Genomic DNA, 25318 nt, shown 5'->3' on the forward strand with positions numbered 1-25318 from the left:
CACTGAGGCTCATTGTCTTCAGTGATGCCTCACTTGGAAACCTTCCTGATGGAGGGACTCAAGGGGGACATTTTATTGTTCTGATGGGAGAAGAGGGAAGATTTTAACTTCTCTGTTGGTAATCAAAAAGGATCCAGAAGTTGTATGTAGTACACTGACAGGAGAAACCATTGCAATCAAGAGAAAATCTGTAGATGCTGGAAATCCAAGCAACACACAGAAAATGCTGGAGGAACTCAGCAGGCCAAGCAACATCTATGGAAAAAGTACCGTCGACGTTTCGGGCCAAGGTCCTTCGGCAATGTCTGAAGGTATTGACAATGCCTTTTATCTAGTCACACTCTATTCTGAACGTGTCTATCGTGTCCCAAAGAAGAATGGTGTACAAATAATGTGTGATAGGCAACTACTCTTCAGTTGATGCCATCAAATCCACCAAGTCAGTTACAGAGATGAAGCTTTGTCTAGAGATAAGCAGCATCAAGGAACTAGTCAAAGCACAGAAAATTCATCATGAGCTCTGCTCAACTACAAAGGAACAACTAGCTGACTGTCGCACAAAGAAGGGAGAGCCAGTTCTTGTGCTGTTAAAGGCACTTAGAGAAGGCATTTGTTACCTTAAGAACTGTCAACATCCCCTAATGGATATTTGAATTTTTTTAATGTAATTTTTTATATACATAAAAGGATGGGGGGTTATTGATTTCTATTCATTTGGGCTGTGTAAACATTTAATTGGCATGTGCATTTCCCTGTTTGGGCATGCATGTGGGGGAGAAGGGAATTATGGGTATAAAAATGGTGGCCCTCATGTATTGAACTGAGAAGGAGAGAGTAAAGTTGTTGAAATGAAAGAAAAACTTGTCTTTGTTGTTTGAGTGTTAACAATCCCCTTCAGTAACTTCCCTACAATTGAAGGCAGGCTCATCACCCTGGCTTGTCCTCCCTACCCTCTTGAGCAATGGAACAACACGTGCAACCCTTCAGTCTTCAGAAATTTTGCCAGTGACTAAAAACAATACGAATATTTTTACAAGGACCTCTGCAATTTTCTCCCTGGCCTCCCATAAACTCTGGGGTGAACTCAGTCAAAAAACACTTCAAAGCTGTAAGTACCTCCTTCTTCATCATATGCATGTGTTGCAAGACCTCATTACTTATTACACTCTTTTCTTTGCCATTAGATATTCCCATTAGTAAATATAGAGAAGAAATAGACAGAATAAAATCTCAGCCATATCACCTGACTCCACATATAGGAAACCCTAATGGTCTTTAAGATGACCCAGTATCTCCATAGTCACCCTTTTACTGTTAATATAACTAAAGAATGTTCTGGGATTATCTTCAAGCCTATCTGCAAACCCATCTCATACTCTCATTATTGTCCTCCCGATCTTTCCCTTAAGCCTGGTCTTAAGCTTTATGCTCACCGAGGGATTTATTTGTACCCAGCTGCCTAAAAGCAATGTGCACTTCCTTCCTTTTTCCTGACCAGAGCCTCAATACCTCTTGTTATCCAGGGTTTCCAGAGCTTGGTATCTATACCCTTCACCTTAACAGGGACATGCTGCTCCCAGATTCTTCACATGATCCTTTTAAAAGCCTCCACTTGCCAACTGTTCTTTTGCCTTTAACTGAAATCACCCAGTCAACCCCAGCTATCTCCTGATGAATGCCCTGAAACTCAGACTGGCTCCATTTCAGGACTTTAATCCTATGCACCTGTTCAACCTTTATTCATAGCTATTTTATAACTGATAGAATAGTGGTCACTGGCCCCAAAATCCTCTCCCGCTGCTACTTTAGTCACTTGGCCCACCTCATTCCCCAAGAGGAGATCTAGCATTTCGCCTTCCTCTTGGTTCCTCTATGAAACAGTCATGGATGTACTGCACAAATTCTGCCCCTTTGTGCTTTTGATGGCTCAGTCAATATGGGAAAGATTTCAATTTCCCACAGACACTACCCTGCTTTTCTCACAACTACATGCAATTTCTTGACACGTTTGCTTCGCAAGTTCCTGCTGATTAGTTTTGATTTTAATCCCTGAATTATGCCATGAGATTTATCTTGCTTCTGTAAAATTAAGTCAAATTAGTATGGGATATTTTCAATTATTCATTCCCAGAATATGGACCTCATTTATTGTCTATTCTGAATTGATCCTTGAACTGAGGAGGCATTTTGGAGTCAATCATGCTAGTGGAAGCAGAGTCACATGTAAGCCAAACAAGGATGGCGGATTTCTCTCCAATCATTTAAGTAAATGTGGAGATGTACCAGTAGTTACTTTATGGAATTTCACAGCAACAAAAATGAGATTCTAAAACTCTTGATCCCATATTAATGGCCAGACTTCCTGTAGTTGTGTCATATTCAGTTCTTCAACTTGACCAAACTGACTTCTACCTATCTGATGATGTTATTACTTTTGGATACCATGGGGATTGCCTGCTAAATTAGCCTTCACTGTTTACTGCGTGAGACCTGCAGTATAATTTCAGATTATTTTACTGAAAACTATGGCTAACAACTCAACAGGTGAATTTGTCATGAATCCGGAAACATGAACGTTGCAGGCAGAACAATCGCTTTACAACACCAGTGATCAGTAATCGGGGCTCAAGTCCCACTGCAGTCTGTAAGGAGTTTATACATTCTCCCTGTGACTGTGTGGGTCTCTTTTAGAATGTCTGGCTTCCTCCGATGGTCCAAAGCTGTACTGTTGGAGGGTAGGGAGTTGTGGGAATGCTATGTTGGTACCAGAAGCACCGTGAACTTGCAGTCTGCCCCCAGCACATCCTTGGACTACATTGATTGTTGACACAAACCTACACATTTCTCTGCATGTTTCAAACAAAAGCAAATCTTTTATCTTTGAATCTTTGTTACCTATTAAAATCCACCATTCGTACTTCAGTATCTATCCATTTGATCTTACCAAATGCAATTTATTCAGTGCTTTAACATACCTTGCCAGTTATTATTCTGTGCACAATGGCATCAAACCTCTGATTCAGCTCTGACAACTTGGGTTCCACCACCTCCCTGCAATGATCGCCACGGTTTGTCATCAGCTCCAAGGCCTGGTCACGCACGGCATCCACTTTCAGTCTCATGTCATTGAGTTCAGACTTCAGACGCTGCAGCTCATGAGCAAAGAGCTTGAAATTAGCAATAAGCATATAGAGCAGTAACCCTGAACTTCAGAACAAAGAGAGGATAGAGGAAGAGCCAGTACAGACACCTCGACATCCATGTTAGAAATGGGCAATTATTTAAAATGCCAAGTCGCCCCACTTTAAAAGCATGGAATCAATATTTTGAAGGACAGATTATTTGAGTTTGGATTTAATACCTATTTAGCACAATGTCAAGAGAGTCTTTCTTTTCCTGCCCTTACTGTGTGGTCCCCAATCCAAAGAACATGGACTTCAGTTATGTATGGAGCTGAAGCAAAGAATTAATAGGAAATTCAAATCAAGTTAAACTCAACTTTTTAAAAAGTAAATTATAATTTTTCACTGAAAGGTGATAACTAAAATGTTAAGTATTCCTTTATACACAGGTACTCCCTATGCTAGTTAGCATTTCTCTTCCCATACTCATTACCGGTGGGCAGGGTTCATTTGACGCTTAGTAAACCCCACAACTAGTTTTTCATCCTCAATGTATGAATGGTAACTTAATGTTCTCAGCGTGCAGTGTAGCACTGATAAAATTCTCAAATGTTCAGTGTAATTTTTCTAAAACTGATTGAATGCACATTATTTAGATGCAAGTCTTTTATTCAACATTTTGACAAATTACCGTGCTTTTACTGAGAGAATCGCAAAGGCGTCTGTTCCCTCTGATCTTTAAAAAAAGGCTTTTTTTAAGGCAAATTGTGTTTGTTTGCTCTACTTATGCTATTTGCTTAGTTAGTCAACTTTCCTTTCAACCAATCCTCTGACAGGTTAAATAAAAAGCATTGTAGATTAGGTTTATGCAGTTATTCAGGAGCAACACAAGTTCTTTGCTTATATTAACATCTGAAAAAAGGCCCACACTTAATCTACAATAATATTACAATTTTTGTCTCGATAACTTCATTATTACTAATATAGTTTATTATTAAAATAACCAAGAATAAAAATCAAATTCTGTAACTTTTGAATCAAGAAAGCTTATAAATCATTCACTCAACAAATGATTAAAAATTGGGCTAAAAACACCCTAAATTGCAAGCACAATAGTCCTGTCATAAATTAGAAAACACGCTGATCAGCAACAAGATATGGTGGAAGAATGGAATAAAAATACCAAGCACATGTATACAAAACTGAGGTTATTTGCCTTCTGTAAGTCAACTAAAAGCGTCTCACATGCATCCATGTATTCACAATGGAATGAAACAGAGTTCACAATCATTACCTTTAAGCATGTCCTCTGTCCACAACAACATGCTACACATTATGATCCTCCCTAATACACCCTTCTCTCTCCATAGCACCTCTACATTAATGCATGATTAAGATCCCCATTAGCCAGGTTCTTGTGTATTTTATTTATTTCAATGTACTGTACTGCAATCACAGCTCGCAAAGCAGTATCTTGTATATTAAGGAGTCTAAACGCAGATTGCAAGATCAGATTGTAAAGCGCCTAAACTTATTCTTCAAGTCCGACCTCAAGTTTTCGATCACCAGAAACACTGTGCCTTTTATCTTCTTCAATGCTGCTTTGAAGCTTAAAAAGAGAGCTCAGGAAACTATTTCACAAGTCAATGATATCATAAGGATACTCAATGCCCATTTATGCTGCCTCCATATACATCTTTTACAACATTACTTGCCTCATAGTGATTATCCTTAGCTTTACATCACCAATCCATTAATCCTTCTTGCCTTTTATACTGACAGGTCTTCTACTTTGTTCTTTCCCACATCACCCAACCATTTCCCTGCATCTTAAAATATACCTTGTGAATTTCTACAGTTTTTAATAAAAGGTCAAACTATTTTTAAATATCCCTTACTTTCCAGATGCTCTTTACCTACTGAGTTTACAAATTTTCCAGTTTTTAAAGCAGCGGGAAGTTATCGAAGCTGAACATTAATTCTGATAACCTTACATGTTGAGATACAAGCAGGACAGCCTTACAAATTAAACTAAAATCAAGATTCTTTTCATTTGTACAATCAGAAATTAAAGTCCAAATGGAAAATGAGACCACATTTAAAAGTATCATTAGAGAAGATAAATATTATACTAACACAATTCCAACCTTGTTATTGTGTGTTACCTTCAAAGCTTCTTCTTTCTGTCCAGCTTGCTGTTTTTCAGATTCATCCAATAAAATTTCAGCACGATACATCCAGGTTGTGATATGAGCAACATTCTGGTCAAAGTTTTCCATTTGTTTCTGGTATTCCTGCATTAAAAATAGAATATTTTTGGATGGATTTTCTTTTGGAAATAAATCTGGAAAGTATTTACATTTTTTCCCCAATGTTATCCTCAGCCAGACACAGCAGCTTGGCAAAAATCAGGTACACATGTCATACTTCTGGTTTTGGTTCATGTTGTTCTTTAGGCAACTACTCAAGTTTCAATACACAGCCAAGGTCTTTTTAGATCAGATGGTGAAATTTCACCAGGATTCTATTTTCTTGCAGTTAATTCTACTCAATATCTGATGCACGTAAGAATGTAATGGCGGTTGGCATGGGGTGTTTCAAACTGCACATAGATTGGATGAATCACACTGGTCAAGGAAGTATTGAGGAGATCTTTATCGAGCATCATGTTAGTTAATCTGCAAGGGTAAAGCCATCTTAGATCTGGTCCTGTGCAATACGACAGGTAAAATTGATGATCTTGTAGTTAGTGATTCTCCAGGAAAGAGTACTCACAGTATGACAAAATTCCTCATACTGGAGTGTGCAATAGTCTGAACTAAAAACCAACGTATTATGCCTAAACAAGAGAGACTATAACAGGATGAGGGAGGAGCTAGTGAGTGTGGACTGGGAACATAGGCTTTATGGTAGAACAATTGAGGAACAGTGGTAGACTTCCATTAGTACTCAACAAAGGTATATTCCAGTTAAAATTAAGAACAGTAAGTGTGGAGAGAGCAGCTTTGGATAACTATGGAAATAAAAAAAGGTATCAAATTAAAAGTTCAAATTAAAAGATTTAAAAGATTCGGGGGGGGGGGGGAGGAAGGAGAAACAGAAGGTGATAGGTGAAACCGGGACAGGGAAGGGGCAAAGCAAAGAGCTGGGAAATTGATTGGTTAAAGAGATACAGGGCGAGAGAAGGAGAAATATAATAGGGGAAGACAGAAGGGCAAGGAAGAAAGAAAGGGGGGAGGAGGAGCACCAGAGGGAGGCCATGGGCAGGTATAGAGACAATGTGAGGGAGGGAAAAGGGGATGGGGGAAATGGTGAAGAAGGTGGGGGCATTACTGCTAGTTTGAGAAATCGATGCTCATGCCATCAGGTTGGAGGTCAGCCAGATGAAATATAAGGTGTTGTTCCTCCAACCTGAGCACGACTTCCTTGTGATAGTAGAGGAGGCCATGGATAGACATATCAGAAATGGAATGGGAAGCGGAATTAAAATGGGTGGCCACTGGGAGATCATGCTCCTTTTAGCAGATGGGGTGTAAGTGCTCAGCAAAGCGGTCTCCAACCTGTGCTGGGTCTCACCAATATAGAAGAGGCCACACTGGGAGCACTGGACGCAGTATGCGACCCCAACAGGCTAACAGGTGAAGTGTTGCCTCACCTGGAAGGACTGTTGGGGCCCTAAGCGGTAGAGAAGGAGGAGTTGTTGGGCAGCTGTAGCACTTGTTCCACTTGCAAAGGTAAATGCAGTGGGGAAGGACAAATGGACAAGGGAGTCATGTAGGGAGTGATTTCTATCGAAAACAGAAGTGGGGGGGTGAGTGAGAAGATGTGCTCGGTGGTGGGATCCTGTTGGAGATGGCCTGATGGGATGGGAGTTCCCTAGTCCTAATGGGATGCATCTCAGGGTGCTGTAAGAAATGGCAGAAGTTATGGTAGATGTGCTTGTGATAGTTCACTAAGCTCTAGGCAGGTCCCAACAGATTGGAAAACAGTGAATATCATGCCACTGTTTAAAAAAAGTTCTATGCTAAAGATGGGTAACTATAGGCCAGTTAGTTTAACGTCTGTAGTCAGAAAAATGCTTGACACAGCATGGATTCATAAATGGCACATCCTGATTGATAAACTTACTGGAGTTCTTTCAGCATACTGTCTAATCAGCGAGGTGGAAAGAGGGGAACAGGTAGATATTGTATACTTGGATTTCCAGAGGACACAGATAAATTGCTGCATAATAGTCTTAAGGAGACATAGAGTTGTGGGAACAATATTAGCATGGATAAAGGGTTCATTAACCAATAGAAGACAGAGATTTTGGGTTAAGTTGGTACTTCGTTGATTGGTGGTCAGTGGTGAGTAGATTGCTACAGGGGTCAGGCTGGGCCTACAACTGTTCATGATATGCATTAATGATTTGGACGAGGAGACCAAGTATATTGTATCTGTTTTCTGATAACACTAAATTTAGTGGAAAAGCAATTTATGCAGCGGATACAGAGAGTCTGCAGTTATATAGATAGGTTACATGATGAGCAAGGGTCTGGCAGATGGAGTACAACATTGGTACATGCAAGGTCATCCAATTTAGAAGGAAAAAAATAGATCAGATTATTAGTTAATGATGGCGTAGTGGCATCAGCACCAGACTTCAGAGCGAAGGCTCCCGAGTTCGAATCCCTTGCATGCTTTCCATCCATGCTGGGTTGAGTGTCAAGCTAGCAACTCAGCCTTGTAAAAATAAGAAAGCCTGCTAAAAAAAACGCCATCAAAGACGGCATCCCAATGACTCCACTCGGAGTTAAGGGCTTTCTTCTTCTTCTTCATTAGTTAATAATGAAAGATTGCAACACACTTGTGCAGAGGAACTTGGAAGCGTTTGTGCATGAATCACAGAATGTTGACTTGAAATAAAATGGTGGCCACTGGGAAATCCCACCTGTTGTGGTGGACAGAGTAAAGATGTTCAAAGAAGTGATCCACCAATCTACATTAGGTCATCGACGTAAAGGAGGCCCTGGGAGCATCAGATTTAGTAAATAACCTCGACAGATTTGCAGGTGAAGTGTTGTCTCACCTGAAAGAACTGTTTGGGGCCCTAAATGGTGGTGAGGAAGATCGTGAAGGTGTAGCACTTGTCCTGCTTGCAGAAATAAGTGCCAAGAGGGAGATCGGTGGGGAGGGATGCGTGGACAAGGGTGTCATGGAGGGAGTGAGCCCTGTAGAAAGTGGAGAGATGAGGGAGAGAAAGACGTGCTCAGGGCAGATAGCTGGGAAATGGAGGGCGGCAGTAATGGTAGAGGAATGGAAACCCCATTCCTTAAAGGAGGAGGACATATCAGATGTTCTGGAATGAAAATACTCATCCTGTGAAAAGATGCAATGGAGATGAAATGGGGACAGAGAAACGGGAATAGCATTTTTACAAGTGGCAGGATGGGAGGAGGTATAGTTCAGCCAGCTATGAGACTCAGTAGGTTTATAAAAGATTCAGTAAACAGTCTGTCTGCAGAAACGGAGACAGAGAGATCAAGAAAGGGGAGAAAAGTATCTGAGATAGACTAAGTAAATTTGAGACCAGGTGGAAGTTGGAGTCAATGTTGAAGAAATTTACAAGCTCAACACAGCTGCAAGAAGCAGCACTAATGCAGTCAGTCATGTCGGGCAGAAAGACTTAGAGGGTATGATTAATGTAGGTTTGGATCATGGATTGTTTCGCATAGCCAACAAAAAGGCAGGTATACTCTAGATGGAGCATATATAGGTGCCCATATATATAGCCTGGGTTTAGAGAAAATGGGAGAAGCTGAAAGAAATTTGTTGAGTGAGTTGAGGAGGGAGAGAGGAACTGGGTAAGGTCTGTTGTCTAGAAAGAAATGGAGAGTTACAAGGCCTTCCTGATGGGGCTAGAGGTGTAAATGGAATTTACACTACTGTCACTAAAAGGATTTCATTGCCAGAGGAATTTAATTTAAGAGCAATGAAGTTATGCTGCAACTACACGGGGTGCTGATGAGGCCAAATCTCGAGTATTGTGTGCAGTTATGGTCTACTTATTAGACAAAGGATACACTGGCTTTGGAGGTGGTGCAGAAGAGGTTCACCAGGTTGATTCTGGAGATGAGGGTGTTAGCCTATGAGGAGAGACTGAGTTTCTTGAGACTATACTCATTAGAATTAAGAAGAATGAGGTAAAACCTTATAGAAACATAAAATTATGAAAGAAATAGATAAAATAGAGGCAGGAAAATTATTTCCACTGGCAATTAAGATTAGAACTATGCTCAAGATTCTGGGGAATAGATTTAGAATAGAAGTGAGGAGAAACTGATTTTCCCAGATAGTAGTGAGTCTGTGGAATTATCTGCCCAGTGAAGCAGTAATGGCTACCTTATTAAATACATTTAAAACATCGATAGATTTCTTCATAACAGAGGATTTAAGGGTTATGCGGAAAATGCAGATAGGTGGAGCAGAGTCTATGCAGATTAGCTATGATCTTATTGAATGATACGGCAGGATCTTTGGCCTACTCCTGCTCCTTTACGTGGCCTCCTCTACATCGGTGAGACCCATCATAAATTGGGTACCTCCTCGTTGAGCACCTCCACTTCATCTGCTAAAAGTGGAATTTCCCGGTAGCCAACCATTTTAATTTCTATTCCATTCTAATTCAGACGTGTTGTTCCATGGCCTCCGCTTGTACCCTGATGAGGCCACTTTAAGGCTGGAGGAGCAACACGTTATATTCCGTCCGTATAATCTCCAAACCTGATGGCATGAACATCACTTTCTCCTTCCCGTAAAACATATTTTCCTCCCCTCTTCTCTTCCCCACTCTGGCCTCTTACCTCTTCTCATTTGCCTATCGCCTCCCCCAGTGACCATCCTTCTTCTCTTTTTCTCATGGTCCACTTACTTCCTCTCCAGCCCTTTACCTTTCCCACCCACCTGCCTTCACCCTTCAACTTCTCTCCAGCCTCCTTCCCCTCCCCCCACTTTTTTTATTCTGGTATCTTCCTCCTTCCTTTCCAGTTCTGAAGAAGAGTCTCAGCCCAAAGCATTCACTGTATATTCATTTCCAGGCAGTTGATTTTGCCTGATCTGCTGGTTTTTTTCAAGCATTTTAGGCATGTTGCTCTGAACCTTACGTTCTTCTGTAAATAAATTAAATTAAGGGAATTTAGTATTTGATTTAATTGCATGACTTGACATGGAAATTTCTAGAGGATTAAACCCAATAGTTTCAGCTATTTTGTGGTCGAACTCAGTTATGGCTTTAGTTTGCAACTACTTTACAAATAGGAGGTGCAGAATATCAGACCAGACACCCACTCTTTTGAGTATCAATATTTTTCTCCACTTAGGCATGAAGCATTCATTCTCTTGATATCACTGTCTTGTTGCGCCATCATATAATGTGCATTCTAAGTTAACATCAGCCCTCTTATTAAAATATCATATCTATCATCACATTTAGGGACTGTAAACAATTTCAGTTACAATCTTCAGGATCAATTAGCACTAAACGTTTCCAAAAAAACATAATTAGCTGGATTATATATTTTACAAGACTTAATTGTTAATATAATGCAATGATAATTTCTCTGACATGATCTCAGCAATAACTTATTGCACCTCACGTGAAGGTTTTATGCCCAGCATGCATCTCAATGGATGCTTGACCAGCCCAATTTAACTTCTAGCCAATAATTGCTGTTTGTCCAAACATAGTCATAAGTTTCCTAAAACTAACATTTATAAGTGAAGTGGACAGTAATCAAAAGATTATAACAGCTTTATTTAGCCTAATAGCAATTATTTTTCTAAATAGTTACTTGGGGAAAAAACAAGAGTAAACAAAGAGTCAATGCAGTCATAATTGTTCATCCACTTAGAAGCAGACTTTTACTCAGAATTAGTACAAAAAAAATCTTTCTTCAAAGGATAATGAGGACCATGCAGAATGGAACAAAGTTGTAACGTGCACTGATTGACCATTGGTTATAGAAGAACATTAATCCCCTGGCATGACAACTAATATGCCTAGTACTCCAGGGAAAAGAATGTGCAGGATTTCTTCTTAAGCTGATCTGCACGTTCACCAAATAAAGGATCAATGCATTATTTGTTGCACACAGGTCACCTCAGACGCTCCTTAAGGATTAGGAGATGTATAATGGCAAATGGCTCGAGGTTCTCTTTCCAAATCTTAGAATCCAGCTGCAGCTTTCCAAAGATTTTTTCCCCTAACCTTTGCTGTTGCCATTGAAATTGAGGGGCTAAAAGGACTTGACAACTTTGAGCAACACACAGCAAAGTTGCTGGTGAACGCAGCAGGCCAGGCAGCATCTGTAGGAAGAGGTGCAGTCGACGTTTCAGGCCAAGACCCTTCGTCAGGACTAACTGAAGGAAGAGTGAGTAAGGGATTGGCCTGAAACGTCGACTGCACCTCTTCCTACAGATGCTGCCTGGCCTGCTGCGTTCACCAGCAACTTTGATGTGTGTTGCTTGAATTTCCAGCATCTGCAGAATTCCTGTTGTTTGACAACTTCGAAGTTGTTTGCGAATTACTAGTAGCTGAGCCAAAGTCTGCACCTCCTAAACCAGGTTTATTTTCCAAAGAGCAGATGTTCAAATAAAAATGAGAGGCAACACCAAAGGAATAAGATTTGTATGTCTCATGCCTCAGCACATAATTTTAGAAGTTATCAGTGAGAAAGGATACCATCCAGTAACTGTGTTAGTGTGACACCAGATGTTGACTTTATAGTATGCTATGTAATGGTTTGATTTACAGAGGCTTACACAGGAATCCTTAAACAGTACATTAGCCGTGTGTACAAAATGATACATTAAGTAAAGATCAGACGAGTTATTAATCTGCCTCTAAACATCTTTGAAACAGTGGCTTTATCAGGTACCTATGTATCTTGCTTTCTATCCTTTCTAATTCACAATAATATGCGGCTTTGGGGACACATCAGAGAAATCAGTTTACTAATATGGGAAAATCTGCTACCAGAAATACCGCTAACAATCTACGCTGGTGATTTTAAGATCTTGCTGTGTTTGAAGACCTCTACAGATAATAGTACCCTCATTCTTATGGTAAGCTCATGGCTCCACAGGGAATGGAGATCTGCTGAACATATCAGGCATTTCCATAATTCTCTGCCTGTGCACTACAAAGGGAGTAATGAAATGTAGTGGAAGTCAGACGCCAGTAGGTTGGATATTTCACTGTGTCTGAGGTGGTTCCATGAGATCATGAGCCGACTGGTTAGATCGGCTTCTTGTTCAGCCAATTCATTTGAATGGACAGACTAATTTTCATTCAAGGGTCAGTGCTTCATTTTCTTTCAGCTATGTGACAGTGACACAGCAGGTGAGCCTGTTGCTGTACAACTCCGTCCACCCAGGTTCAAGATGGATCTCAGATGCTGTCCGCATGTACTTTAATGTTTTCTCTGTGACCATAATGGCTTGCCTTGGCTGGTTCAGCTTCCTTCCACATCCGAGAGGCCAGCTGGTAGGTAGATTAACTTGTTTCTGTTCATTATTCTTCACATCACTAGACGTGAAGAAGTCAAATTGGAGTCGATAGGCACATAATGGAGAATTGGTGACAGGGAAATCAATGGGGATGTGGAAATACTCTGAGATCTGGCATTGACCTCACCTCAAATGATTCCTGATGGGCCTGATGGCATCCTTCTACGTTCTTGGAAAATATGCGCAATATAAAAATAACAGAATTAACATGCCTAATTTGCATTTAATTTAAATTCACCTGCCAATCTACTGGGGTTGTCTGTTGTGCCCAGGCCTCCTCCACATTGGTGAGACCCATTGTAAATTGGGGGACTAGTTCCTTGAGCAGCTCCATCCATCCACCAAAAGCAGAACTTCCTGCTGGTCAAACATCTTAATTCCCATTCCAACATGTTGGTCCATGACCTCCTCTTGTGTGAAGATGAGGCCACCCTCAAGGTGGAGAAGCATCACCTTATTTTCCATCTGGGTAGCCCTAAACTGATGGTGTAATTCCTCCAGTAAAAAAAAATCCTTCCTCCTCCTCTCTTCTTCTGTTCTCCACTCTGGCCTCCGACCACTTCTCACCTGCCTCTCACCTTCCCCTGGGTCCCCTCCCCCTTCCCTTTCTCCTATGGTCCACTCTCCTCTCCTATTAGATTCCTTCCTCTCCAATCCTTTATCTTTTCTGCACACCTGGTTTCGCCCATCACCTTCTAGCTGCCCTCCTTCCTCTCCCCCCATCTTTTTATTCTAGCATCTTCCCCCTTCCTTTCTGGTCCTGAAAAAGTGTCTTGGCCTGAAATGCCTACTGTTTATTTATTTCCATAGATGCTACCTGAACTGCTGAGTTCCTCCAGCATTTTGTGTGTGTTGTCTTTTATAACAGTGTTTACAGCCATGTAACTGCTTCAGAGTGGCACACCTCACAGATCACAGAGCATTGGCAGTAACACATCTACACCAGGTTAGTCTGATTACTGGCATCCTGCAAAAGGCAGACACAGACACAATCCAACCCCCATACTGTAACAGCCAATAGATGGTATAAACAAAACTAAAAGAAAGCAATGAGATTTCTGCAATACCATTTTCAAATGAAATATGACATTATTGAGTCACTAAGCCCAGAAAAGTAGTGAGTTCTCAAAACATCAAAGATCCAGCAAAATGTTTTACTTTTAGCAGCTTTCTTCTTGTAGCAATCCAGTTTTCTCCCAGATGAATGGCTTCTAGTAAAAGCTGATTTTCTTTCTCTTTTCCCTTTTTATTTGTCCTATTTTTGTACTTCCCAATCAAATTAGCACGTATCTAGAAAGGGCAGTCTCTCTATTCACAGTGCAAAACAAAGATTTATCCCAAAGGCACTTGCCTAATCATCTTCATTCTGCACCCCATGGTTCCAAAGAAACACTTTTTCCGTCTAGTTTATCTGTACCTTTTGTAGTCAGATCTCTTTTCAACCTGCCCACTTGCAATGATAACAACCTAAATTTCCCCACTCCATCAATTTAACTAAAGTTCTTTATTGTAGGAACCATCCAGTAAATCGCTCTGCGCCCTTTCACAGGCCTTCACACTATTCTGAAAGTGCAGTAACCAGAATTGGAGTCAAAACTTCAGTTATGATCCAAATTGAGTTTTATACAGAGATATGACTTTCCTGCTCTTTAATGTTGTGCCCCCATTTATAAAGCTCAGGGTCTCATATGCTTTATCAACTTCTTTTGCATATGACCCAGCCACCTTCCACAATTTACCCATGTCTACGGACTGATAGATAACACTATTCCTATGTTGAATTTCATGGGACACATCTTCATGCACTTCATCAGCTTTACCAAATCAATTATCATCCTCCTCATGATTCACCATGCTTCTAAGTTCAAAGTCAACTGCAGCAATAGCGCCTTGTACATCCAAGATATTAATATACAAGAAGCCTTTTATCTTGATGACAGATCTGTTATGACAACCCACCTCCCATAACTGGGCCTCATCAAAAAACACTTTATCACATAAGTTAAACATGATTTCCCTTTAATAAATATATTGTGGCTTTCTTTAATCATTCAGCATTTGCACAAGTGACTGCCGATTCTCTCCTCGATAATCTCTAAAACTTTACCCACAAATGATGTTAAGCTAACCTGTCTGCAATTGCTGGATTTGTATAAACATTATATTCACAAGTGTGGAATGTTTGTAGTTTACTAATTTTGAGATATCATCTGGAGATTGTGGCTAATAACTCCAAAATTTCCATCCTTTCTTCCATAAGCAACCCAAGACGTATCCCATTTGCACTGAGTGAATTCAGCAGTATTTTCTACCTTGTTTAAACCAGCCACACTCAAATGAATTGAATTGACTTTATTACTTACATCCTTCATGTACATGAAGAGTAAAAATCTTTACATTACATCTGTCTAAACGTGCAATTTGCAATTATAATAATTTATAATAAATATTATGTACAACAGGATGGTAAATATAACATAGAAATACAGTTGTATCAGCATGAATTAATCAGTCTGATGGCCTGGTGGAAGAAGCTGTCCCAGAGCCTGTTGGTCCTGATTTTTATGCTGCGGTACCATTTCCCAGATGGTGGCAGCTGGAACAGTTGATGGTTGGGGTGACTCGGGACCCCAATGATCTTTCAGGCCCTTTTTACACACCTGCCTTTGTAAATATCCTGAATAATGGGAAGTTCACATCTACAGATGCGCTGGGCTGTCCGCACCACTCTCTGCAGAGTCCTGCGATTCAGGGAGGTACAGTTCCCATACCAGGCAGTGGCACAGCCAGTCAGGATGCTCTCAATTGTGCCCCTATAGAAAGATCTTAGAATTTGGGGGGGGCCATACCAAACTTCCTCAACCATCTGAGGTGAAAGAGGCACTACTGTGCCTTTTTCACCACGCAGCCAGGATGTACAGACCACGTGAAATCCTCGGTGATGTGGATGCCAAGGAACTTAAAGCTGTTCACCCTCTCAACCCCAGATCCATTGATGTCTATAGGGGCTAGCCTGTCTCCATTCCTCCTGTAGTCCACAACCAACTCCTTTGTTTTTGCAACACTGAGAGAGGGAGCTTAGTACACAGCCATGAGAGGCACCTGTGTTGACAGTCAGGGGGCAGAGGTGAGGTTTCCCCCTTCTACTACCTGTCAGCAATCTGACAGGAAGCCCAGAATCCAGCTACACAAGGCAGGGTAAAGGCCGAGGTCTCTGAGCTTCTTGTCAAGCCTGGAAGGTATTATAGAATTGAATGCTGAACTGTAGTCCAAGAGCAGCATTCTCACATAAGCATCCCTATTCTCCACATGCTTAAGGAAGGTGTGTAGAGCTGTGGCTATTGCGTCATCTGTCAGTCGGTTGTGTCGGTAGGCAAACTGTAGGGTGTCCAGTTTGGGTGTTTGTATGCTGAAGATGTAGTCCATGACCAGCCTCTCAAAGCATTTGCTTATTATTGAGGTGAGTGCGACAGGACACCAGTTGTTCAGACATGCTACCTTGGTCTTTTTAGGTATAGAAACAATGGTGGATGCTTTGAAGCAGGAGGGCACTCTACATTGGGAGAGGGAGAGATTAAAAATGTCTGTAAGCACGCCTGTTGTGCCATGCAGATCCTGAGTACTCGCCCTGCGACGCCATCCGGTCCTGTGGCCTTGCGACTTCCACCCATTGGAAATACCTGCGTACTTCGGCTTCAGAGATGACCAAGCTGCTGGTCGCATCATCTGCAGGTCTCCTCAGGGGCTCAGTATTGGTGACATCGAATCGAGCGTAAAAAAGATTTTGCTCATCTGGGAGAGAGGCATTGATGTTGGACACTCCACTGCGTTTAGCTTTGAAGTCTGTGATGGTGTGCAGACTTTGCCATAAGCTGCGTGTGCTGTTGGTGGATAGTTGAGTCTGAATCTTCTCTCTCTATTGTTGTTTCGCTGCCTTGATGACTTTGCACAGATTGTAGCTGCATTTCTCACATCTTCATTTTAGTCCCTGATCAGCACAAACCTTTGTTTTTATTCAATATTTCAGTTCACGTGTTTGGCAAAGGTACATAGATTTCATTTCCAAGTTTACAGTATGAGTTTCTTTTAAATCATTTATCCTTTTTGCTTCCTTTGCTTCAATTTTTACTTTCTATATTCATCCTGGTTTTTACCCGTGTTAATAAGTTGACTCCTAACACATGGCCTTTCTTTCTGCTTTATTTTAAACACAAAATACTCTGCAGATGTCGGGGTCAAAGCAACACTCAAAACACGCTGGAGGAACTCAGTAGGTTGGGCAGCATCCGTGGAAACGATCAGTCAACGTTTCGGCCACAGATGCTGCCCGACCTGCTGAGTTCCTCCAGCGTGTTGTGAGTGTTGCTGCTTTATTTTGTTCTTCTTCATGGAAATATAAATAGACTCTAATAAAACCAACTTCTCCTTCAGTGCAATACCAACTTTGATTCCAATTTTCTATAATCATCCCTTTAAACAGGCCTGCCCTAATTAAATATTTTTACCAAGGAGTGAGCCTTACTCTATTCCACTGCAATGCTAAATCTTATCTTACTATGACCACCGCTAATTCAATTTTCCACCTTATTCTCCAGAACCAAGTTTGACATTCTTCCTTACTCATTCACCTGATTTTTCCGTTCCCTAGCTTTCTTTAAAAGCTTAGTACATGGCAGCGATTCCCAATGGGGGTTGCTCCCCGCCAAGGGGGAGGTTGCATGTCCTAAGTGGGCATTATGGGAAATAGAAGTCATCAGGGGGTATTCAAGATTCTTGGGGGGGGGAGAAGTGGGGTGGTAAGCAGCACCCCAACTTGAAGCACAAGACCTGATCGACCATGTTAACTCACTGCCATTGTCAACATCCAAAAGGCCTTCCCAGTTTGTCTTAATTTTATATTTCAGTTTAGCCCCGTTAATGATGGATAAGTAAGCATGACACGATCTCTATGATTCTGAAGGGGGTGAAGCCTTGAATTCTGCTGAGAACCAGAAACTACAGGAGGTGCATCAATACAATGTTACATAGCTAGAGCATAGATTTATTCCGTTCCCATCAGATCAGTGACACCCCATGTGTCTTATTCGTAATACTATACTGTCTAATGAAGCCATGAAACCATCAAGATTTCAGGAACACTTCCATGAAGTACACCCTGAAAAGGCTATTTATGGTATAATCCAGTTCCATAAGATGAAAGAAGCAATTGAAAAGCGTTGCACACTCAAGTCATTTGCCAAGAAAGCTAAAAATGACCTTGATAGTGGTCTCATTGCTTCTTATAACATTTCCAAAATGATAGCAATGTGTGGAAAATCTCAGACAACTGGTGAAAGATTAATATTGCCTGCTGTATCAGAAGTGTTAACCATTGTTCTCAAAACAGATACCAGTATTTTAAAATCAATTCCTTTGAGTAATAACTCTACAGCTCATCGTAGTGATGAGTGAAGGCATTGAGTATTGACTATGCACAGAGCTACAAAAAACTGAATTTGAATACAAATGGATGAGTCAACTGTGCAAGACAAGGCATTGCTAATGGCATATATATGGTTTATCAAAAATGGAGAAGTTTATGAAGAGATTCTCTTTTGTGAAAAGAAAAAACAAGTATCAGCGGAGAATCAATCTACGATGAGCTCAAAATATTTATTGAGGGTAAAAGTATTCCGATTAGGAAGAAGATTTCTTATGCTACAGATGGAGCAACATTTATGACAGGTCATCAGGCTGGTTTAGTGGCATTTATAAAAAAAGAGATTCCAAGTCTGTTTGCAATCCATTGTGTAATTCATCATCAATATCTCACAGCCAAAACCTCAGCCAGTGACTTAATTCAATCATAACGCTTGTGATATCTGCTGTCAACAAAATTAAAGCTCATCCATTAAATAGCAGAATATTTCGCCAGTTATGCCAAGAAAATGATGAAGAGTTTGAATGCCTGTTTCTTCACACTGAAGTGCTTTGGCTGTCAAATAGCTGCTGCTTAAAACACTTCTTTGACCTTTTTGACACGTGGTTGAATTTTTGCTCAGTCGACAGGAGATTCGGAAACAAAATTTAACTTCTACATGGAGATGTACCATACCTAGCCAATCTGTATGACAATATGAACACACTAAATATGAAAATGTAGGGCGAGCATTTGAATTTAATTCAGACAAAATGTGCAGTGTTTACTTTCATCAGAAAATGGGAAATATATAAGCACCACATTGGGACAAGAATGTTCTCACAGTTACCCTACATGGAAAGTATGGCACTCTCTTTTACAGACAGTGACTTGCAAAAGTACTGTTTACACCCACAGTAACTGAAGAAGGATTTTCAGAATCAATTCAAAGATTTGAATGATTTGGAAATTCCAGAATGGGTAATTAACCCACTTCTTTACAAGGTGGAAGAACAGGAGGAGAGCTTCCAAGAAGAAATTATCTAAATTCAGAATGATGAAGCAGCAAAAATTCTTTTCAAAAACGTCGGTTTTGGTAGTATGTGGCTACACTGTCATACAAAGTTTTCTGGTCTTTGGAAAAGAGCCAGTCTGCCCTTCATTGCATTTTTATCCTCCTACCTTTTTCAAAGAGGTTACAGTACAGTGAACCACATACTAAAAAAAATCCCAGAAAACACTTGAACATTATCATGCATGGGGACCTAAGGCTTTTCCTGTCACAACTTGAACCAGGTATTTCAACACTTGCTAAAAACCATCAAGTTCAAAGATCACATTAATATCAAAGCTGCTGTAAAGCACACCAGTACTGTGTAAGTTTAAAGACAAATAAAAAATTAAAGCAGAAATCATGTTTCTCATTTTAGCATATGGCAGACATGTTTATACACTATGGGGGCACCGGAAAGTATATTGTGCCTAAGAGTGGCATTGGAAAGTATGAAGGTGCTATTGGGGGGGGGGGCATTGGGCTAAATAAGGTTAGGAAACACTGGTGATTGGAAATATTTACTATCGAACCTGTTCTTTACAAGCAAATAAACAGTCAGTGACCATTTTATAAGATATACCTATACACTTGCCATTAATCCAAATAACTAATCAGCCAGTCATGTGGCAGCAACTCAATGCATAAAAGCATGCAGACATGGTCAAGAGGTTCAGTTGTTATTCAGACCAAACATCAGAATAGGGAAGAAATGTGATCTAAGTGACTTTGACCATGCAATGATTGTTGGTGTCAGACGGGGTGGTTTCAGCATCCCAGAAATTGCTTATCTCCTGGAATTATCATGCACAGTCTTTAGAGTTTACAGAGAATACTGCGAAGAAGTGAATGAGCTACAGCAGCAAAAGACCATAACCATACACTCAGTGGCCACTTTATTAGGTACAAGTAATACCTAATATAGTGGCTATTGAACGTATATCTTTTCCCTCTCAACAATCTGTGTTCGATGGAATTAGATACTACTGAAACAGTATATGTTATATAATAGTTCCAAATTATATAAATTATTGTCCAAATGCAGTTTGCATCTTGAGAAATGGTGAAATAAGAGCTTAGAGAGATGTCCAAACTCATCTCTGACCAAGTTTTTTAGGCAAATTACGGAATTATATTAATTAATTAAAGCTGGACCTCAAATCAATGAATTGATAATATCTGATTAATTCAGGAGTTCTGTTCATCACAATGTTAAAAGCTGCAAAGAGGAATTCCAGTCTTAATCAGGATGATTCAATAAATTAATTCCAATTTTATTGTAGCAAATTTTGGAATCTTTGCAAACAGCATGCACATAATCTGTGTCTATTGATAGGCTGTAATTATTCAATCAATTGAGCAATTATCACTATATGCAGCACTGCTGTAGTGAAACTCCATTAGCTGCTGTAAAGTATTTCCACAGGGATAGTAACATGAATCATTATTGTTTTAGCTGCTGTATCAGCAGGGTGCTCTCCCTCACAAGCCTAAGTGCGCCCGATCTTTTTTTTTAATTTCCACTAACTTCAATGAAAGCAATAAGTGGCAAATTGCCACATGACGTGTACTCTAGAAACTTACAGAATTCGCTAACCTTAAATAGCTCTAGTATTTTCTGAAAGCTGCAATACTGTTGAGAACATCCAAATAACCATTTTCAAATACACAATAGGTTCCTTTCAAATGTTTTTTTAACTTTAAAGGGATAACTTCTGTCTGTTCAATTATCTCCCTTTCACCATTCAGGCTGAAATTTGTTGAATCTGCACCCAATTCTACGCAGGATCCTCTGATGCTCTGGTCATCAGAACCAGATTTATTGCCATTGACACATATCATGAAATTTGTTGTTTTACAGTACATACAATAAGTTACAACTTAAAGAAATAAGTAGTGCAAAAAGAAAGCAAAATAGGTCGTATTCATGGACAGTTCAGAAATCATGGACAGTGGAGAGGAAGAAGCTGTTCCTAAAGTTTTGAGTGTCTATCTTCAGGCTCTTCTCTGATGATAGCAATGAGAAAAGGGCATGTCCTGGAAAGCGAGGGTCCTTAATGATAGATGCCAACTTCTCCTTGATGGAGGGGAGACGAGTGCTCTTGATGGAGCTGGCTGAGTTTACAATCCTCTGCAGGTTTTTCTGATGCTGTGCATTTTTACCTCTATTCCAGATGAGGATGCAGCCAGTCAGAATGGGGAAATTTACCAGTCTTCAGTGACATACTAAATCTCCTCAAACTCTTCGTGAAATATAACCACTAGTGTGTCTTCTTCATATGTTGGGATCAGGATCGATCTTCACACATATTGACATCCAGGAACTTGAAACTGCTCACTCTTTCCACTGCTGGCCCCTTGATGAGGACTGCTGTATGTTGTCCCAACTTCCCCTTCCTGGTCCACAATCAATTCCTTTTTCTTACTGAGGTTAAGTGAAGATTATATCATACATGACCTCAGACTTTGGTGCAGAATTAGGCCATTTGAACTCCAACATTCAAATATTTCTGTTTTATTTTCCCTCTCAATCTCATTCCCTTGCCTTCTCCCTGTAACCTTTGACATGCTAACCAATCAAAAACCTTTCATATCTGCTTTAAGTCTGTCCAATGTCCTGGCCTCCATGGCAATCTGTGACAATGTGTTCCACAAATTCACCATCCTCTTGATAAAGAAATTCATTCTCATCTCTTGTTCTAGAGCGACATCCTTCTAATCTAAGGCTGTGCTCTCTGGTCCTAGGTTCCCCTAATACTGAAAATATCTTCTCCATGTCCACTCTAGAGTTTGCCTTTCAACATTTGGTAATGTATAGCACTCTGCAAATGTTTGCCTGCAAAAAGAGATGTTCAGAATTACTCACCAGCAGAAGATTAAGCCATTCTTCGGCCCGTGATGTGACTGCTATCCAGTTACAGTTCAACAGACTGAGTTTATCATCAACAACATTGTTACTCTTGCCCAACATGGCCTTCAGACTCTCACCAGTCTCTGTGATGCTGTTCAGCAGTAGCCGCCGCTTCTCTATATCTTTCTGTGTACCCTATAAAACAAGAAGATCATGTTAATGTAGAATAAGGAACCAATGAAGATTTTTAAAAAGGACATTAAAGTAATGATGATCAGAAACATCCTAATCAGCTATATTCCACCTCCCCCCACAATACACCTTTTATATTGTTGGATATGAAAGTTCTCCTTCTCATCGAAAACAAAAGAGCAATGGAAACCTTCCTGCGGCACATTGCATCTTTCTATTGACACAAGCTTGATATTCTTGATTAAGACATTTGGTTGATGGTGCTGCTGCCAAGCCTTTCTTGGTGATGGAGTAGGAGTACAGGATACACTATGCATGGGAGAGTTCTTCCGAGAACATGAATGAGCACTGATCAACCACCTGGTAGGTGATCACCCTGGAAAGACTTTCTTGCCAACATTTGATCTGATACCTTGAGATTTTGTATTGTGCAATCAATTCCGAGTACCCCTATGGCTCCTACCCCCTCCACGTCTGTGTACACTGTTAGGCCCCCTTTGGTAGGTCAGGACCTATCTTGTATTTGTGTTGGAAGAGTTTCACATCAACTGCCACGTGTTCTTTGCACAGTACCATGCTGAGCTATTGTTTGACAAATACCCAGGACTGCTATCCTCGTCTGTAGACTGATCCCGAACATGGTATATGTTGTGAGGAACTTCAGCAATAACATGCAGAGCTGAGGTGATTTCTCTTTGAGTTACAGCCATCTTCCTTGGTGCTGCTTTTTCAGTCTAGTCAGTGGACATGATCCCCATTGACTTTAATCTCCAGAGTAAATCATGACACACCACAGCCATCAACGGTGGTTTGAGTAACATTCAAACTGACATTGTTTCAAAGATGCTGGTAGATCTGCTCTGAAAGATTTTGTAGAATAATTAGAGTATTTAGCATGTTAAGGAATGGATATACACTCAGTGGCCACTTTATGAGGTTCCTCCTGAGAGGCCACTGAGTGTATTCCCATGGACTTCTGTTGCTGCAGCCCATCCACTTCGATGTTCTGAGTTGCACGTATAGAGATGCCCCTCTGCACACCACCAATGTAATTTGAGTTAATGCTGCCTTCCTGTCAGCTTGAACCAGTCTGGTCATTGTCCTCTGACCTTTCTCATTGAAAAGGTGTTTTCACCCACAGAACTGCTGATCACTGAATGTATTTTGCTTTTTGCACCATTCTACGTAAACTCTGGAGACTTTTGCTTGTGAAAATCAGCAGTTTCTGAGATACTCAAACTACCTTCTCTGGTACCAACAATCATTATACAGTCAAAGTTACTTAGATCACATTTCTTTCCCATTCTGATGTTTACTGATCTCTTGACTATGTCTGGATGCTTTTGTGCACTGAGTTGCTGCTGCATGATTGGCTGATTAGACATTTGGATTAATGAGCAGATGTTCAATGTTCAAAGTAAATTTTATTATCGAAGTACATACATGTCACCTTACACAACCCTGAGATTCATTTTCCTGTGGACATAATCAACAAATTTATTGAATAGTAACTATAATAGGATCAATGAAAGATCAACAAACTGTGTAAATGTAAATAAATAGCAATACATAATAAGAACATGAAATAACCAGATGAACAGTCCTTAAAGTGAGATCATTGGCTGTGAAAATATCTCAATGGATGGGCAAGTGAGTGTAGTTATCCCCTTTGTTCAAGAGCCTGATGGTTGTGGGTTAGTAACTGTTCTTGGACCTGGTGGTTCGAATCCTGAGGCTCTTGAACCTTCTACCTGATGGCAGCAGTGAGAACAGGGGACGTCTTGAGTGGTTGAGGATCTCTGATGATGCATGCTACTTTCCAATGACAGCATTTCACGTAGACGTGCTCAATCACTGGGAGGGCTTCACCTGTGATGCACTGGGCTGAATCCAATACCTTTTGTCGGATTTTCCATTCAAAGACATTGGTGGTTCCGTACCAGACTATGATGCAGCCAGTCCATATACTCTCCACTACACATCTATAGAAGTCTGTCAAAGTTTTAGATGTCATGCTGAATTTCCGTAGGTTCTGAGGGAAACAGAAACACTACCGTGCTTTCTTCACAATTGCACTTAAGTGCTGAGTCTAAGACAGGTCCTCTGAAACAGTAACACACTGGAACTTAAAGTTGCCTCTCCATCTCTGATCCTCTGATGAGGACTGGCTCACAGACCTCTGGTATCCCTCTTCTAAAGTCTACAGTCAGTTCCTTGGTCTTGCAGACAATTGAGTGAGAGGTTGTTGTTATGACACCACTCAGCCAAATTTTCACTCTTCCTCCTGTATGCAGAATCATCACCATCTTTGATTTGGCTCACAACATTGTAGAGGTGTACAGGTGTATCCAATAAAGTGGCCACTGCGTATAAATTGTTTTGGCTTCAGACAACATATGGCTATATTTGGATAGACAGCATTTATTTGCGAGAAGTTAAATTGGGCTGAAATCACCAACCCTCCTCGCAGTTTCAACTTCTCATCTACACCATGGAGACAATTCATAGTGACTGATTAACCTGCTGATGCACGTCCTTAAGATGTGGTTGGAAACTCGATGGCAAGGAGAAATTGCAGAAGCTCGCAGAGAGCACCCATGGTAACGACTGAACTCAGGCCTCTGGTGACGTGAAGGAGCAGCCCTACACAGCTTGACACACTGCTGCCCACCCAGTGTCAATTCGAAGAAAAAGTTATCAGATTAAAGCACACGTTGAATATCCATAGCAAAAATCATTATGTCAGACAACAGGAAGAATGTGATGGAAGAGGAGGAGATTGTGAGGATGTTGGTTTGAAATCTATAATTATGAGAAAAGACTAACTTTGGAACTCTGAAAGAATGCTGTGGAAAACAGTAATTGGAGACTGGAATGACTGAAACCTTGAACTGATTTACATGGTACAGGGATGAGACTTTGAAGAACCAAGAACAGAGAGCTGGAATGTGGGATTATGTGACACAACTATATTTTTGACCAGCACACATACATTGAGCTCTATCCCATGCTGTAAACTTGTATGACTCAATGGAAAACGCAGCTTTGATCAAAGTGGTAGATGTGAACAAAAATCAGAATCAAATTCACTCAGACCTTAAGTCATAAGACATGAAAGAAAATTACTTCCATTCTGGCTGAGAAAAAAGATGCCA

At 40.5% G+C, this 25318-nt stretch overlaps 1 protein-coding gene across 12 annotated transcripts in view; it reads right to left on the minus strand.

Moving 5' to 3' along the window:
• Positions 1-25318, minus strand: part of dmd (dystrophin) — a 1961093-nt gene that overhangs the window by 1001223 nt on the left and 934552 nt on the right. For 10 of the 12 annotated variants that reach the window (XM_072260560.1, XM_072260554.1, XM_072260553.1 and 7 more), the window contains 3 exons: positions 21987-22166; positions 5288-5416; positions 2976-3152 (listed from right to left, as the gene is read on the minus strand). In XM_072260560.1, coding sequence (XP_072116661.1) covers positions 2976-3152; positions 5288-5416; positions 21987-22166 — 486 coding nt within the window. The remainder of the gene's footprint in view (positions 1-2975; positions 3153-5287; positions 5417-21986; positions 22167-25318) is intronic. The other 2 variants (XM_072260552.1, XM_072260568.1) reach the window with 1 other exon arrangement.

The sequence above is a fragment of the Mobula birostris genome, chromosome 6 (genome assembly GCF_030028105.1).
Source record: "Mobula birostris isolate sMobBir1 chromosome 6, sMobBir1.hap1, whole genome shotgun sequence".
Taxonomy (NCBI): Eukaryota; Metazoa; Chordata; class Chondrichthyes; order Myliobatiformes; family Myliobatidae; genus Mobula; species Mobula birostris.